Source organism: Lactuca saligna, chromosome 4 (assembly GCF_052625555.1).
Source record: "Lactuca saligna cultivar CGN05327 chromosome 4, ASM5262555v1, whole genome shotgun sequence".
In the NCBI taxonomy this organism is placed as follows: Eukaryota; Viridiplantae; Streptophyta; class Magnoliopsida; order Asterales; family Asteraceae; genus Lactuca; species Lactuca saligna.
In genome coordinates, this window is record NC_136420.1 from 289,032,262 (window position 1) to 289,051,000 (window position 18,739).

At 38.5% G+C, this 18,739-nt stretch overlaps 1 protein-coding gene across 1 annotated transcript; it reads right to left on the reverse strand.

Annotated features, from left to right (window-relative positions):
* Positions 1-1,248: 1,248 nt before the first annotated feature.
* On the reverse strand, positions 1,249-1,665 carry LOC145040757 (uncharacterized). Its single transcript, XM_078988655.1, has one exon. The coding sequence runs from the start codon at positions 1,663-1,665 to the stop codon at positions 1,249-1,251; it is 417 nt and encodes a 138-aa protein (XP_078844781.1).
* Positions 1,666-18,739: the final 17,074 nt, after the last annotated feature.

The following is an 18,739-nucleotide window of genomic DNA, read 5'->3' on the forward strand; positions in this document are numbered from 1 at the left end:
ATTCATAAAAACGTATTTTAATGAGCGTTTTCTATTAACCATTTTGTAGTAGTGCTAATATTTTAGAGGGCTAACTTGTGCAAAAAAGTAAATTTAGGCACGATAAAAAAAATTAAAAAAATTATTAAATAAATTCCTTATCGTCAAATTCAAAACATAAAATTGATAAGAAACATCTCGTAAATTTCCTAGCCGAGCATCATTTACTGGTCTTCACTTATGAATAAATTATAAGTGCTACAAACAACTTTCCAAATGAAGATGTTCATCATGTTTGGCAGAATTTGTAGTGTCTACACCTCTTACTTTGCTCTAAAACCTGACAATGGAATCCATCCTATTAATGTGGGTACTATATGGAGATGTTTGGTTTCAAAGGTTTCAATGAAAGGAGTAGGAGTTGGAAAAGAAACGACACAATACCTTAATAATTTTCAATTTGGAGTAGGTGTGTCGGGTGGCGCTGAAGCTGTACTTCATAGTGTCAATAGGGTCTTGAGTGCACATCATGATGATGGATCTCTTGCAATGCTTACTGTGGATTTCTTGAATGCCTTTAATTTAGTGGATAGATCTGCCTTACTTTATGAGGTCAGGATGAGATGCCCTTTCATGTTCTTATGGGTCGAATTCTTATATGGACATGCAACAAGGTTGTATTTAGGAGATAAACATATTTAGTCCACTATTGGAGTCCAACAAGGCGACCCTTTGGTGCCACATCTTTTTGCTCTTGTATTGCACCCACTTATACATCAAATTAAAGACAATTGCAAGCATTTTCTTCATACTTGGTACCTTGATGATGGGACCGTCATTGGAGATTTAGAGGAGGTGGCCAAAGTATTGGACATCATTAGGGTGGCAAGCTCATGATTGGGTCTTGAGTTGAACATCAAGAAAACTGAGCTATTTTGGCATTTATGCAATGGCAGGAAGATTCGTACATGTTTATTCCCTACTGACATTGGGCGACTGTTATTGGGGGTAAAGCTTGGGGGGGGGGGGGGGGGGTACTAGTAGAGATGCGAGATTTATTAGCGGGTAAGCCATGTAGAGGGTTGCCAAGGCAGTTGATTTGATGCACCTTCTACCACAGTTACATGATCAGAGCCGGTCCATTGATTTTTAATGCCCTCGGTGAGATTCTAAACTAATGCCTTTATTTATTTAAAAAATAGTAAAAATGAAATAAATTTTACAATCAAACCAAAACAAGGTTATACAAAAAAAAAGTATACATAAAATTCATCTAAAACGATGCCTTCTTTCCGCGGAAGCAATCGTGACCGGTACCATCAACAAAATCTTATATGCCACCAACACATTGGGAAACATGTCCATCTCCTTTGCAAACTCCATAATTTGAATAGTTGTCCAAGGAAGTTCACCTTTGTATGCTTCATCCGACAACATTTCCTGCAAATCTTGTAACTCAATAAATAAATCTTTTCCATCAATATCAAGTTCCTCACCATTTGTCAAACTAGTTTCAAGTTTCTTACAACATTTTTTTAATTCATCATCAAGAAATGTTTTAGCTTTATGACAAGAGTTTGCCATATCACACAAAACTAAATTTAAATGACATCCACAAGGCATATAAACAGCTCTTGAGTTTATATCAAGCAATCTTTTTTGTACACCTTGATGTTTGCCTTTCATATTTGCTCCATTATCATATCATTGTCCTCGAATACAATTAATATCCAAGTCCAAGAGATTTTAAAGCATTTTGTAAAACATTAAAAAGTCCTAAACCGGATGTATCTTTTACCATTAAAAACTCTAAAAAAAAACTCTTTTACTTTTATTGGAACATTTGCAACATCAACACATCTAATAATCAAAGTCATTTGCTCTTTACAACTTGCATCCGGAGTGCAATCAAGAATTACCGAAAAATATTTTGCTTTTTTTATTTTTCTAATAATTGCACTTTTTACTTCGGATGCCAACAATTCAATTAATTCATTTTGAATTTTATGACTAAGGTAATGAAAGTGACTTTTTTTTTTATCTTGAATAAGTTGAAAATGGTGTTTCATTATTGGATCAAACTCAACAACCATTTGAAGTACACCTAAAAAGTTACCATTAGATTTCTCATATATTTGTTCATTAGTTCCACGAAAAGCCAAATTATATTCAACTAAACATTTTACAACAACAATAATTCTTATCAAAACTTCTTTCCAATATTGAGTATCTTTTTTTATTCTTCCTTGTAACTCTTTATCAATTGTTTCATTTTTCCTTAACCTAAGTCGTGTTTGTGTCCAAGTTTTTAAATTAATCATGTGTTCAGAACTATGTTCATGCTCATTTATTTTTTCACTAAGATGTTTCCAATCATTAATTCATTCGGTTGCCAAATTACTTCTAGATCTAGCTGTTTTAAATAACTTACAACAAAAACAAGACACTTTATCAAGTTCTTTTGAATACACCAATCACTTTCTATCATAAGAGTCACCATTCCTTAATTTACAAGTATAAAATTCACAAGAAAAATGTCTACCTAGTGCATCTTTTGGAAAAAATTTGTTATTTTCAATTTCACTAATAGGCTATTTTTCTACAAGCAAATCTTTCATTTTCAAATCTAACTTATCCCATACTCTTGGATCAAAAATATTAATATCACTAGATTTATCAATAAAATCATTATTTTCATGATCATTAGAATTTTCAATATGTTCATTAGAAGTTTCAATTGGACCTTTAGAATTATCAACAAAATCATTAGTTTCAACATCATTAGTATTTTCATTATTATTTTCATTTCTAACAAAATACTTATTTAAAGATCCTTGTAATTTATTAGTAAGATCTTGTTCTTTTCGTTTTCGTTTCCTATTTTGAGCACGAGATGGTTGTTTTCTAGGAAACATATTAAACTTCACAACAAAAATTAAAAATAAAAAAGATGTAGTAATAACAAAGAAGGATACAACTTGAGATTAACAATCCGTGAGATTAGCAATCCGTATCCACAACCTGAAGTTAACAATGTATCCACAACCTAAACAATAAAATAGTATCTTTTAGATTTTCATAAATTAAATTAACATATTATTCAGAAATCAAAAACACAATCAGATTATTCAAAAATCAGAATTTAAAAAAATCAACAGATTATATTCATCAAATTATTCACAATTCAGAATTAACATCTCAGCAAAATCAAAATCAAAATTCATATCGCATCTCAGAAAAATCAAAATCAGAATTCATATATATCGCAATGTACATATCGCTATATCAGATTCAACAATAGACATACACATAACTTATCAGATTATATAAAAACAATCAAAATCAACAACTTAATTTGATCATAATTTCATAAAGCAAGAGCAGTAGAAGAAAAAGAAAGAAAAAATTTACCTGTAAAATTAATGAAGGTTAGTTGAATCCAGTTTCCTTAACACTGCAAGTCTGCAATCTTGGATCGGATGAGTTGGATGGAAAGTTCACTTCTCCAGAAAGCTATATAAAAAACTGAAATTTCAAAAACTTACCGGATTAGGAGTTATGCAAGAAATTTTCAAGTAGGTTATGCAAGAAATTTGAAATATTAGAAAACACTTACTGGATTGATTATGAGTTAGGACCTTAGGAGGACGAATTCATCAATAGCTGTATCCACCTTTCAATCTTCGATTTAACTCTTTAGCACAACAGAATTAGAGCAATAGATAAACTAGTAGGGATGATTCAGGAAAGAAAGAAAGAAGAAGTAGGCGATGGCGAGAGAGAGAGAGAGGGAGAGAGAGAGAGGTTAGTATGCGATGGCGATTGGCGATCGATACAGACTAAATATTGATTTTAAACTGTAATCGTCCATGTCCATCTCCATTCTCAAGAAAGGACGCCTCATGGTCTTCATCTTCAATTACTGGAAGTTTAGATCGATGAGTCGGATATCATTGTAGACTTGTAGTTGCCGTATTAGGTCTCCAAGAATCCGTTGCCCTCTTAAGTCTTGAACTGGATGGATTTTGCTGGACTAGTCTTCTTAACATGGCCCAAATATACCATAATACCTATAAGAGACTTTGAAAAATTGCTACCCTGGGCCATGGCCCAGCTCGCCCTGGGCTTGGGCCGGCTCTGTATATGATCGACAAAGTGAGCTCCTTTTGCTTCGATCTTGCATGGGTATTGCCAAACCTTTCTTTGGCCTAATGACGTGACAACCCGTTCACATGGAAGAGGTTGCTTTGTGTTTTGATAAAGGGTTACGTGGGTCAATTGAGGACATTCTGGTTTGTGGGGGTCCATTCTTTGGGGACCATCAATGGCGACTAGCTTCGTTACCAATTGGGTTTGGTGGTTTGGGGTTATACTCAATAATAGAGGATTCCTCCTATGCTTTGTAGCCTCACGAGCTCAATTGTGGGTGTTACAAGACCACATTTTACGAGATAACGGCATATGTGGTATGGATTCAGATTATGTTTGTGCTTTGGCCTATCTTATTGATATGATTTCAGGCTTTGACTTCAACGATTTCACTAATAAGGACATCGCCCCTCCAAAAGCCCAACATTCATTGATGAGTGCCCTTTTTAGTAAAATTGTCAGAGACATAGAAGTTCACTTGGACATGATGATTAGACAGAAAGAAATTTTTGAGTGTCTAATGGCCCAACATGTCACACCCCAAAACCAAGAACGACGGAAACGTTCTGGGGCGGAGGACGTCATGTAAGTATCACAACACAGTAAATGTAAATAAGCAAACAACATCATCCATTGCATTAAATATATATAATTTTAATACAAGCGTGTTCTGTACATTATAGACACCAAAAATAACGTATATCAAAATAATAAGATGAGTCTTGAATGCGCTCCATCTTCTCAAAAGCTGGTCTCGGTACCTGTCTACTGACGACCTGAGAATACAAGTTATTTTGAAAGAGTTTATCAGCATTAAGCTGGTGAGTTCATAAGTATTTTAGTGTCAGAAGTTGTTCTTCAAAAATGTTTGAATCTGTATCAAGTATAAGTTTGTAAAATGTATGTAAAAGTTTGCAATCGTTTGTAAAAGTTTGAATCTCTCAGAAAAACCTATATTTTCTATTAAAGAAGCCTTCTACCAAGGCTTAACTGTTTTGTATGTTCGCTTGATGTAAAAGTGTGTAATTTCCCAAATGTAACTATCATTTATCAAAATATAGTTTGTACATAAACGTGTAAGTGAGGTTATCACTAAAATATGTAATGGGTAAATTAATGTAGTACTGTAGCCTTTGTGTTTTAAGAACTACTGCGGTACTAACTACCTTAAACCGGATTTATATTAAGGCATTACGTGATAAATTGCACCATACTATTGACTAGTAACAACGACAAATGAATGGTCGTAATAACGGAATGACGTTTGGCACCCGCAGACCTGCAGGTCCGGCTGTAGCTAGCAGTAAGGTGTAGGATTGTCAATCCAGTATAGATCTATACGCAAACTCACGCCTCCCTTCAAGAGAATTCTGGCTACAACTCGAGCCATGACAGTTAAGTCATGCTCCGATTTAAATCACAATAATAAAGTATTCATGTATATGTACTGTTTCTCGTTCTAGTATATGTATATGTATTGTTTCTAGCATCATTGTATATGTATTGTTTCTAGTATATGTATATCTATTGTTTCTAGCATCATTGTATATGTATTGTTTCTAGTATATGTATATGTATTGTTTCTAGTATCATTGTATATGTATTGTTTCTAGTATCATTGTATATGTAATGTTTCTAGCATCATTGTATATGTATTGTTTCTAGTATCATTGTATATGTATTGTACTGTGTTACCCCGATGGTAACTAACTATTGATGTACTAATAAATATGAGTATGGAAGTACTTTTATGTCTATACATGTATATATTATATATAACTAATGTTGAAACGACTTTCGGATGGTCACCCGAAGCTCCACCAGACCACATCCAAATCGAGGAAAAGGAAATAGGATAGGTGGCTTTCCTAAGCCTTTTAAACATTATTTATACATCTATACGTATATGGGCATGCAATTTATAAGAAGTAGAACAAAGTTTAATAAAAGCATTTGATAAGTAAAAAGAGTTTGTAAAACGTTTGAAGTGAAACAGTTTGATAAACAGTTTGAACATTTTGTAAAAATCGTTGTTTTCCTAGTTATTAATCACATGTGATTAAAGGCAATCACATGTGATTGAAGCAATAACTATAAGTATTTGACTTGTATCCCCCCCCCATAAAGTGTTTAAAACATTTAAAATCATTTCAAAGGTTGATTCAAGGGGTATGAACTCACATGTGGTGAGTCGCTTGAATTGAGGTATCGGGTACCGTGCTAAGTGTCAAACGGAGACTTGTTCACACGTACGAGCCTAGTTATCATATAATAAGCATATATATAACTAATTAGCCACATAATAACTTAACAAAGTAAGTTAATACAATTAGGAACATGTAAGCACTCTTATGAGTGTTTAAGGTTCAAATGGTTGCATCTAAGTTGTTACAGGACAAGGCAAAAGGGTTTGAAACATCAAATGGCCTTGTATAGGAGTTTTACCACCCAACAAACCCCACATCTTGGAGTTTACGGCCGTAAACTCATGGGTTTATGGCCGTGAACTCCTCAAAGTTTGGTTTTGGGTGTTTTATGGTGCTATCTTGGTCCTAGCTCACTCCTAGCTTTGTTGGAATAACACATGAAGTAGTTTAAGGCTCTAGAACACTCCATATGGGAGTTTACGGCCTAAAAGCATTCACCCTAGAGTTTACGGCCGTAAACTCTTGGATTTAAATTGATTTGAGGCTCTTAAACATCAAGGATGGCTTCCATGAATTTATCTAAGGCTTATGGGGACAAGATGCACACATTTAGGGCATCACTTGGAGTTTACGGCCCAAGATATGTTCATTGGCCGTAAACTCCTTTCAAGGAGTAGTTTTGATGTGTTCTACCCTCCATTCTAGTCCCAAGTATGCAAGGTAAATTGTCTTAAGGCCTTAGGTGTGCTTGGAATGATTTTTACTTAAGGAAGAGGGGTTTACGGCCCAAGATCCTTTCCTTGGCCGTAAAATCCTAAAACCTTATCATTTGGGAGTGTTTTCAAGTCCAAAACAAGCACAAGTACTAGTGGTTAAAGTCCTTAGGCTCAAGGAGGCAAGTTAGGGCATCTTTGTCCATTAAAAATGGGTTTACGGCCCAAGAGTTCTTTGGCCGTAAACTCCTCTAACTTTGTTGATTTTGGTTGGTTTTTGGTCCATAAAGATCATACACAAGGTCCTTTACTCGTTGTCTAAGACGGAATCGGGACTAGGAAGCCATTTGGCTTCGTTTTGGAGTTTACTCCCCAAGAACGTTCTTGGGCGGTAAACTCATGGATCTTGTGTTTTGGACATATAAATGATGTTATAAGGCATATAGGAAGCATTAAAACATGTTTAGGAAAGTAGACTCACAATCCGGGATGAAAACCCGAAGATCCGTCAGAGAGAATTGGCTTTTCTCTAGTTGGAATTGTAAATAATGAACTAATTTAGTTCTGAAAACTATTTATAGTCCTGGAATATTTTGACAGAAAATATTTTTATTCCAGGAGTCGGACTATAATATTGTGAAACTTACAGTGTTCAAGTTTCACGATCATAGGAGCATTCATTCTCCAGATATGTCCAGAAACGTAAACCCTAATGTACACAAACTTGTTCGGACAAGTCTGAAATTTACAGAAATTGGACTAGCTTCTATTGAATAGATGATGTTCGTACAAATGAAAATTTCGGGTTGTCACATCACCCCCCGTTAGAAGGAATTTCGTCCCGAAATTAGAATTTAAGCAAATAAGAAGTTACAAATAACTAAGCGAAGAGATGAGGATGTTTCAGTTTCATCTGATCCTCGCATTCCCAAGTGAATTCTGGTCCTCGCTTGGCGTTCCAACGAACCTTCACGATAGGGATACGGCTTTGCTTCGTCTGCTTGACCTCACGGTCCATGATCTCTACAGGTTCTTCCACGAAGTTGAGGCTCTCGTTGATCTCGATCTCGTCGAGTGGGATTACGAGAGTCTCGTCGGACAGACACTTTTTCAAGTTAGATACGTGGAATGTAGAATGTACGTTACGAAGTGTGTCGGGTAGATCAAGTTTGTAAGCTACGGGGCCGACTCTTGCGAGAATCTCAAAAGGCCCTATGTACCTAGGATTTAGCTTCCCACGCTTACCGAAGCGTATCAAGCCCTTCCAGGGTGAGACTTTGAGAAGGACTCGGTCTCCCACCTGAAATTCCAAAGGTTTTCTACGTTTATCAGCGTAGCTCTTTTGTCGGTCCCTAGAGGCTTTCAATCGTTCACGAATCTGAACGATCTTCTCTGTCGTTTCCCGAATGATTTCCGGACCAGTGAGAGTACTATCGGAAGCTTGCCCTCTCGCTAATTGGGTATCACCCACCTCAGCCCAGCACAGAGGGGATCTGCACTTTCGGCCGTAGAGAGCTTCAAATGGTGCTGCTTTTATGCTCGTGTGATAACTGTTGTTGTAGGAAAATTCGACGAGGGGTAAATGAGTATCCCATGCTTTTCCAAAGTCAATTACAGAAGCACGCAACATATCTTCTAAAGTCTGGATTGTTCTCTCACTCTGTCCGTCAGTCTGTGGATGGTAGGCTGTGCTCATGTCCAGCCTTGTTCCTAGGGAATGTTGTAGTGATTGCCAAAATCTTGAGGTGAACCTACTATCTCGATCGGAGATAATGGATATAGGTACACCATGTAATCGTACGACTTCCCTAATGTATGTTCTCGTAAGTTTCTCCATTTTGTCGGTTTCTTTGATAGGTAGGAAGTGTGCAGACTTGGTCAATCTATCAACGATGACCCATATGGTATCAAGTCCACCCGTTGTCTTGGGCAACTTGGTTATGAAATCCATAGTGATCCGCTCCCACTTCCATTCTGGAATTTCTGGTTGTTGCAGTAAACCAGAGGGCTTCTGGTATTCGACCTTTACCTTTGCGCAAGTAAGGCATTTACTTACGAAGGTAGCAATCTCTGCTTTCATATTAGGCCACCAGTATAGCTTTTTAAGATCCAGATACATCTTATCTGAACCTGGGTGGACGGAATACCGAGTGTTGTGCGCCTCGGTCATGACTAGGTCTCGGAAACCACCGTGTTTCAGTGTCCAAATCCGATTCATGAAGTATAAGGCTCCGTCACCCTTGGCTTCTAAGTTCTTGTCCATTCCTCTAAGGGATTCACCCATCACATTTTCAGGTTTTATGGCTTCAAGTTGGGCCACCTGAATTTGGTTAGACAAGTGTGAATGGATGGTTATTGATAGTGACTTGAGCTTGCGACCAGAATATTCTTTCCGACTCAGGGCGTCTGCTACTACGTTGGCTTTACCCGGATGATAACGAATATCGCATTCGTAATCACTGAGTAGTTTGACCCACCGTCGTTGCCTCATGTTGAGCTCCTTCTGATCGAATATGTGTTGTAGACTCTTGTGGTCGGTAAAGATAGTGCTCTTCGTTCCATACAAGTAATGTCTCCAGATCTTCAGAGCAAACACTACTGCTCCCAGTTCAAGATCGTGTGTCGTATAGTTAACTTCGTGTGTCTTCAACTGTCGGGAGGCGTAGGCGATGACCTTACCTCGTTGCATCAGAACACACCCGAGCCCTTGGTTCGATGCATCGCAATAGACTACGAAGTCTTTTATCCCTTCGGGGAGAGATAGTATTGGCGCGGTGCACAAGGCTCGTTTGAGCGTTTGGAACGCTCTCTCTTGTTTCTCTTCCCAGTCAAAGGCCACGCCTTTCTGGGTCAGGGTTGTAAGAGGTTTCGCTATTCGGGAGAAGTTCTGAATGAATATGCGGTAGTAGCCAGCAAGACCTAGAAATTGACGAATTTCTGTCGGCGTTTTCGGTGCTGACCAGTTCTCAATGGCTTTAATTTTGGAGGGGTCCATGTGGATTCCCTCTTCGCTTACCACGTGTCCTAAGAATTCGACTCTTCGGATCCAAAATTCACATTTCGAGAACTTCGCATAAAGTTTCTCCGTTCGTAAAGTTCCTAAAACTAGTCGGAGGTGATCGCCATGCTCTTCCTTACTCCGGGAGTAGATCAGGATGTCGTCAATGAAAACGATGACGAACTGATCCAAGTAAGGTTGGCATACTCTGTTCATCAGGTCCATGAAAACTGCTGGCGCATTGGTCAATCCGAATGGTATCACCACGAACTCGTAGTGTCCGTAACGAGTTCGGAAGGCTGTCTTTGGAACATCCTCCTCTAGCACTCGTAACTGGTGATATCCGGATCTTAGATCAATTTTAGAAAAATAGTTCGCCCCTTGCAGTTGGTCAAATAAATCGTCTATGCGAGGTAGAGGGTAATGATTTTTGACCGTCAGTTTGTTGAGTTCCCTGTAGTCGATACACATACGGAATGATCCGTCTTTCTTCTTAACAAACAAGACCGGTGCTCCCCAAGGTGAGAAGCTTGGTCTTATGAAGCCCTTGCTGAGTAGTTCGTTAAGTTGACCAGATAATTCCTGCATCTCTGCTGGTGCTAATCGGTAGGGAGACTTGGCTACTGGGGTAGCTCCTGGGACTAAGTCGATATGGAATTCGACCTGTCGTTGCGGAGGTGATCCAGGTAGTTCTTCTGGGAAAATGTCGGGAAAGTCGCTCACTACTGGAATGTTCTTGAGTTCTTTCGTTTCGAGGTTCGTGTCGACGACGTGAGCAAGGAATGCGTGGTATTCTTTGCGCAGATATTTCTATGCTTGAATACTTGATATAATGCGAAGACTCGCACCAGGTTTGTCGCCGTAGACTATAAGAGTTTCGTTAGACTGAAGGTTTAGTCAGATTGCTTTCTCGAAGCACATGATTTCGGCGCGATGTAGACTCAACCAATCCATGCCGATGATGACGTCGAAACTTTTTATTGAGACCGACATGAGGTCGATTGGGAATGAATGGTTATCTAGGGTTAGGATACACCCTAAGTATATGCTACTGGTGTTTTCTGTTTTGCCGTTAGCCATTTCTACTGTGAATTGTTCTTTAAGTGCGTGTGGTTGTCGTTTAAGCATGCGAGCAAATTTGTGGTTTACGAAGCTTCGCTCCACTCCACTATCGAACAGAATGCATGCATAGGAGTTATCGAGGAGGAACGTACCAGTCACCACTGTCGGGTCAGCGACCGCTTCCCCGTGGCCTATAGCTAGTACCCTCCCTGCTCCTCCAGTATTCCTCGCTTTAGGGCAGTCCCTCTTATAGTGGCCTGTTTCGCCACATCCATAACAAGTTGGGCTCGCGCCAGAGCCAGGGACTTGCGTGATTGGTTGCGCCGGAAATTTACAGAAACGGACGGTGTGTCCTTTCCTGTTGCAGTTAGAGCACTGCATTTCACGGCAGGGGCCGTTGTGGTGGAAGTTGCATTTGTTGCACTTCGGCAAACTTCCAGCATACTGCTTCGTCGGTGCAGTAGCAGCAGGGGTTACTGCGGCATGTACAGCCACAGTTTGCTGCTTCTTGGCAGCTCGCTGCCTCTTCTTGTCATCCCAGAACTTCCGCTTGGTGTCAGCGGGTTTGGATGGTTCTGAGATGGCTAGGGTTGTTGTGGTTGTAGGGGTTTTGACACCATGGTCAATGAGTCGCTGTGCCAGTCGCTTGGCACTGTCGAAGGTAGCGGGGTTGGATGCTAAGACATTCCCCTGATACGGAGGAACTAGCCCCCATATGTACCTTTCAATCTTCTTCCCTTCAGTGGGAACCATATTCGGGCAGAGGGCCACCAGTTCGCTAAACCGGGCAGTGTAAGCGATAATGTTGGTGCCCTTCATGGTCAGGCTCCAAAGCTCCTGTTCCAGTTTTTGGATCTCGCCCCTCAGGCAGTATTCCTCAATCATGAGGTCTTCCATCGTATCCCAGCCTATGTCGTTGGCCACGACGAGAGTTAGAGATTTAACGTGGCTGTTCCACCATGTCAGTGCCTTCCCTTCGAAGGTGCATGCGGCATATTTGACTTTGCACGCAGCAGGGCAAGAACAGATTTCGAAGACTGATTCAGTCTTCTCGAACCATTGCGAAAGGGCAATGACTCCGCCAGTTCCATGGAAGGGTTTCGGCTTACAGTTGGTGAAATCCTTGTAAGAGCACTCTCTCGAGCGCACAGGAGTTTCCACCGGAATGGAGTTAACCGGGGTTCCACCTCTGCTAGCATCCGATGAGTGATACTGAGCCATGGCAGTTGCCACTGCTGCAGCTACGGCAGAGTTCAGAGCGGCAGTATCGATGACTGCAGGTGGAGGAGGCGGTGGAGGCATAGGATTATTCCTAGCCCTGGGAGATTTACGAGGAGGCATCTTTCAACTATAAGTTTATAAAGATGAGAAAAGTGGTAAGAATCAATTTGTAAGAAATGTGCGAATGACACATGGACTAACTAACCATAGACCAACAATTGAATGAGTGTTTGTGTTCATAACCTGAATGATGTGTAAGAAAACCCAAATGCAAAGATTTATCCCACGGAGTAGGTAGTTGTCAAATAATACTGGTATTACTGATGTAACGAGTTCAATGAAAATTGACCTAACAGTAGGTCTTACATCATACCATACAAAAAGTTTGACAGTTCCTAGATTCCTAGTTAGAGTACTGAAAGTTAGGAGTATTTTACAGATAAGTGCTACTTAGAGCACAGATGTTAAAAGACTAATCCTTAACCCAAAAGATAATGATGTACTAGACATTATCTAACGGCGACGAGTATTCCTCGGGAGAACCCTGAGGTCTCTCATTTGACGTACCACCTCTTGAAGGTGTCGTTCATGAGCTCTTTGATGAGCTCGAAGTTCCATGACCTCAGCTTGAGAGGCAACCAGACGTTGCTGCAGAGTTTCATTGGTTCTCTGGGTCCGTTCCATATCTTCTTCGAGACGGCGAATGCGGATTGTGTTGACACCAGAGTTGGCATCAATCTCCACGACTCGGTCGATGGCTGCTCGACCTTGCTCGACATTACGAGATATCCTACGGATAAGGACAGGTAGAGCTCGGTCAGCAGAGCCACCATCGCTGACGTTGTAAAAGGTTCGGTCCCCAAAGTATGGTAAGGGTTGACCCTGTTCGTCACTCCAGCGATTCAAGTTATCTACCCACAAGGGAGTGGGACCTAGAAAAGCTGGTCGAGGGTTGTTGTTCGGGGCTTGACCTACTAGAGGTAGGTTGTTGACTTCCGGCTCAGAGTCTGATCCATCTGAGAAGCCTTCAGCTTGATGATCATCCAATGGAATTGGGTGTTCATCGTCAGACTCTGCTTCGAGCCATCCCGCGTTACCTTCACTTGGAAAGTACGGGTCGCCGTGATGGAATCCAGCCATCTAAATCTACGCAAGAAGAGAGGTACAAAGATATAGTATACAAGTAGTTGGTAGTACAAAATACACCTATAGTATTTTAAGTTTAAGTTCTATTGAATCTTCTTGTGGTATTGTTGGTAAGTTTTTAGACTTGTTAACACATCACAACCATTCTAGGGCATATGCTAATCACCCCTCGGACCAGCATAGTTGATCAGGCTATGCCATTCCCAGGGCTGACCATATATCCCCGAGCTTACCTGTGATATTTAACAATCGTAATACTTTTGTTCTTGTCGTTGTGACACTGGTTTTAGTATGAATGTAGACTAGTATACTTAATTAAATATTTTAGTATTTTAAGTATAGACTCTTGGTCAGAGTGTTTTAATCCCAAATGGGTTTATAGTTTAGTATATCTTTTATGGGTTGATATACTTGATTCACTATAAACAATGCTCTGATACCAATCTGTCACACCCCAAAACCAAGAACGGCGGAAACGTTCTGGGGCGGAGGACGTCATGCAAGTATCACAACACAGTAAATGTAAATAAGCAAACAACATCATCCATTGCATTAAATATATATAATTTTAATACAAGCGTGTTCTGTACATTATAGACACAAAAAATAACGTATATCAAAATAATAAGATGAGTCTTGAATGCGCTCCATCTTCTCAAAAGCTGGTCTCGGTACCTGTCTACTAACGACCTGAGAATACAAGTTATTTTGAAAGAGTTTATCAGCATTAAGCTGGTGAGTTCATAAGTATTTTAGTGTCAGAAGTTGTTCTTCAAAAATGTTTGAATCTGTATCAAGTATAAGTTTGTAAAATGTATGTAAAAGTTTGCAATCGTTTGTAAAAGTTTGAATCTCTCAGAAAAACCTATATTTTCTATTAAAGAAGCCTTCTACCAAGGCTTAACTGTTTTGTATGTTCGCTTGATGTAAAAGTGTGTAATTTCCCAAATGTAACTATCATTTATCAAAATATAGTTTGTACATAAACGTGTAAGTGAGGTTATCACTAAAATATGTAATGGGTAAATTAATGTAGTACTGTAGCCTTTGTGTTTTAAGAACTACTGCGGTACTAACTACCTTAAACCGGATTTATATTAAGGCATTACGTGATAAATTGCACCATACTATTGACTAGTAACAACGACAAATGAATGGTCGTAATAACGGAATGACGTTTGGCACCCGCAGACCTGCAGGTCCGGCTGTAGCTAGCAGCAAGGTGTAGGATTGTCAATCCAGTATAGATCTATACGCAAACTCACGCTCTCCCTTCAAGAGAATTCTGGCTACAACTCGAGCCATGACAGTTAAGTCATGCTCCGATTTAAATCACAATAATAAAGTATTCATGTATATGTACTGTTTCTCGTTCTAGTATATGTATATGTATTGTTTCTAGCATCATTGTATATGTATTGTTTCTAGTATATGTATATCTATTGTTTCTAGCATCATTGTATATGTATTGTTTCTAGTATATGTATATGTATTGTTTCTAGTATCATTGTATATGTATTGTTTCTAGTATCATTGTATATGTATTGTTTCTAGTATCATTGCATATGTATTGTTTCTAGCATCATTGTATATGTATTGTTTCTAGTATCATTGTATATGTATTGTACTGTGTTACCCCGATGGTAACTAACTATTGATGTATTGATAAATATGAGTATGGAAGTACTTTTATGTCTATACATGTATATATTATATATAACTAATGTTGAAACGACTTTCGGATGGTTACCCGAAGCTCCACCAGACCACATCCAAATCGAGGAAAAGGAAATAGGATAGGTGGCTTTCCTAAGCCTTTTAAACATTATTTATACATCTATACGTATATGGGCATGCAATTTATAAGAAGTAGAACAAAGTTTAATAAAAGCATTTGATAAGTAAAAAGATTTTGTAAAACGTTTGAAGTGAAACAGTTTGAACATTTGTAAAAATCGTTGTTTTCCTAGTTATTAATCACATGTGATTAAAGGCAATCACATGTGATTGAAGCAATAACTATAAGTATTTGACTTGTATCCCCCCCCCATAAAGTGTTTAAAACATTTAAAATCATTTCAAAGGTTGATTCAAGGGGTATGAACTCACATGTGGTGAGTCGCTTGAATTGAGGTATCGGGTACCGTGCTAAGTGTCAAACGGAGACTTGTTCACACGTACGAGCCTAGTTATCATATAATAAGCATATATATAACTAATTAGCCACATAATAACTTAACAAAGTAAGTTAATACAATTAGGAACATGTAAGCACTCTTATGAGTGTTTAAGGTTCAAATGGTTGCATCTAAGTTGTTACGGGACAAGGCAAAAGGGTTTGAAACATCAAATGGCCTTGTATAGGAGTTTTACCACCCAACAAACCCCACATCTTGGAGTTTACGGCCGTAAACTCATGGGTTTATGGCCGTGAACTCCTCAAAGGTTGGTTTTGGGTGTTTTATGGTGCTATCTTGGTCCTAGCTCACTCCTAGCTTTGTTGGAATAACACATGAAGTAGTTTAAGGCTCTAGAACACTCCATATGGGAGTTTACGGCCTAAAAGCATTCACCCTAGAGTTTACGACCGTAAACTCTTGGATTTAAATTGATTTGAGGCTCTTAAACATCAAGGATGGCTTCCATGAATTTATCTAAGGCTTATGGGGACAAGATGCACACATTTAGGGCATCACTTGGAGTTTACGGCCCAAGATATGTTCATTGGCCGTAAACTCCTTTCAAGGAGTAGTTTTGATGTGTTCTACCCTCCATTCTAGTCCCAAGTATGCAAGGTAAATTGTCTTAAGGCCTTAGGTGTGCTTGGAATGATTTTTACTTAAGGAAGAGGGGTTTACGGCCCAAGATCCTTTCCTTGGCCGTAAACTCCTAAAACCTTATCATTTGGGAGTGTTTTCAAGTCCAAAACAAGCACAAGTACTAGTGGTTAAAGTCCTTAGGCTCAAGGAGGCAAGTTAGGGCATGTTTGTCCATTAAAAAGGGGTTTACGGCCCAAGAGTTCTTTGGCCGTAAACTCCTCTAACTTTGTTGATTTTGGTTGGTTTTTGGTCCATAAAGATCATACACAAGGTCCTTTACTCGTTGTCTAAGACGGAATCGGGACTAGGAAGCCATTTGGCTTCGTTTTGGAGTTTACTCCCCAAGAACGTTCTTGGGCGGTAAACTCATGGATCTTGTGTTTTGGACATATAAATGATGTTATAAGGCATATAGGAAGCATTAAAACATGTTTAGGAAAGTAGACTCACAATCCGGGATGAAAACCCGAAGATCCGTCAGAGAGAATTGGCTTTTCTCTAGTTGGAATTGTAAATAATGAACTAATTTAGTTCTGAAAACTATTTATAGTCCTGGAATATTTTGACAGAAAATATTTTTATTCCGGGAGTCGGACTATAATATTGTGAAACTTACAGTGTTCAAGTTTCACGATCATAGGAGCATTCATTCTCCAGATATGTCCAGAAACGTAAACCCTAATGTACACAAACTTGTTCGGACAAGTCTGAAATTTACAGAAATTGGACTAGCTTCTATTGAATAGATGATGTTCGTACAAATGAAAAGTTCGGGTTGTCACACAACATGCTCATGATTTTCTGTTGACTATTCCTGTTGATGGTCTTGGCTAGTATATGTCGCTAATGGAGTATCATGCCATCCTCAAGTATCGCTCTTTGATCCCTTTATTTCTGGATGATGAGACTTGCCTTGTTTGTCGCAAGGCATGCTTGGACTCCTTTAGGGAACATTCAGTTCATTGTAAAGAGGTCCAAGGTTTAAAGTACTGACATGATCTGGTTAAGGATGTTCTTTTCGGTATATTTAAGCATGCTGGGGATTTTGCCAAGAAAGAGGCACATGTCAACTTTCTGACTAACCTACTGGAAGGAGGATCAACACTTAGACCAGCTGATGTTTTAGTTTTTAGATGGGCTGGAGGGAAGCATGCATGCATGGATCTAACAGGGGTTTGCCCTCTTGTTGGCTTGGGGAGTGTGGTTTTCACTGTGGGGCAAACTTCTTTAAAAGCTACATCATGCATAGTCGCAAAATATGAGAAAACATGCATGGAAAATCAACACACGTTTATACCTTTTTTAATTTGATACTTTCGATTTCCTTACGCCAGACGCTGTGAAGCTCCTCAATAGAGTCAAATGGTTCCTATATAGTTATTTTATGACCCCAAGATCTATAAATGTTGTTTTTAAAAGAATTTGTTTTGACATCTAAAAAGGGATTGTAGTACAGCTTGTTGCTCATTTAGCCACTACGTCTAAGTAAAACTTTCTTCTATCAATGATATTCGGAAAAAAAAATTCAATTTAAAAAAAAAATATCATTTTTAAACATTGATCTTCTAGAATTTTTGAAAGAAAATTTATTTATTATACTTTCATAATCAATATTTTCAGGATTTTCATTCTCATTCAAATTCAAAGTCAAAATTTTTAATATTTCTAGAGCCATAGTAGGTCACAAATAAGATTGTAAAAGTTTTAAATTTGAAAATCTTCTTTCTGCTGATGACATTATAATAGCAACAGTAAAAATAGTGTGCATGCTAGACAAGAAACTAAATAAATGTTTATGATTTTTATAAAATTTAGTATATGATAGCTATATTATGTTCCGTTGGCCAGTTTTTGTAAGAATTCTAGTATATTGAATAAATCATCATCATCTATCTATGAGATATGACCATTGTGTAACGTATTTTCAAGGTTGTACTTATAACTTTATAAAATTCATTCGTATTCAATGTTACATCTTCTTTATGTTCATCCTTGTTAGATTGAAAATTACCAAACTTTATAGAATATATATTTTGCTCCACTTGAAAGCATTCTTTGCTATGATGATTTTTTTTTGTATTTTTTTTATAATATACCTATTTGAAAGCATTCTATCGTAAATTCACTATTTACACTTCCCGGTATCGTGCCGGATCCGTCGCGAAACTTCGACGGGCCATAACTTCTTCGTTATAACTCGGATTTCGGCGTTCTTTATATGTACAGAAACCTTGAGACATATTCTACAACTTGGTTAAGATTATTTATTCTAAATAATCCTTTGCCGAAAAGTCATTTTCGACACTTATTGCCTCAAAATTGACTAGCCCAGATCTACGGGCGTTGCATTTAAGTCCCACAGGTGGAGACTTTTTGAGCAAAAAGAACTCTATGGACCTTGATCTACCCCATTTCAGTGTATTTTGTGTTGTAGATCCATAAAAATCCAATCTTGGACGTTAAGATTAAGTCATGCATGAGATTAGGGCTTAATGGGGAAAGAGG

Coding starts and splice junctions, on each gene's coding strand:
- LOC145040757 (XM_078988655.1), bottom strand. CDS start 1,665: ATGAAAGGCAAACATCAAGGTGTACAAAAAAGATTGCTTGATATAAAC.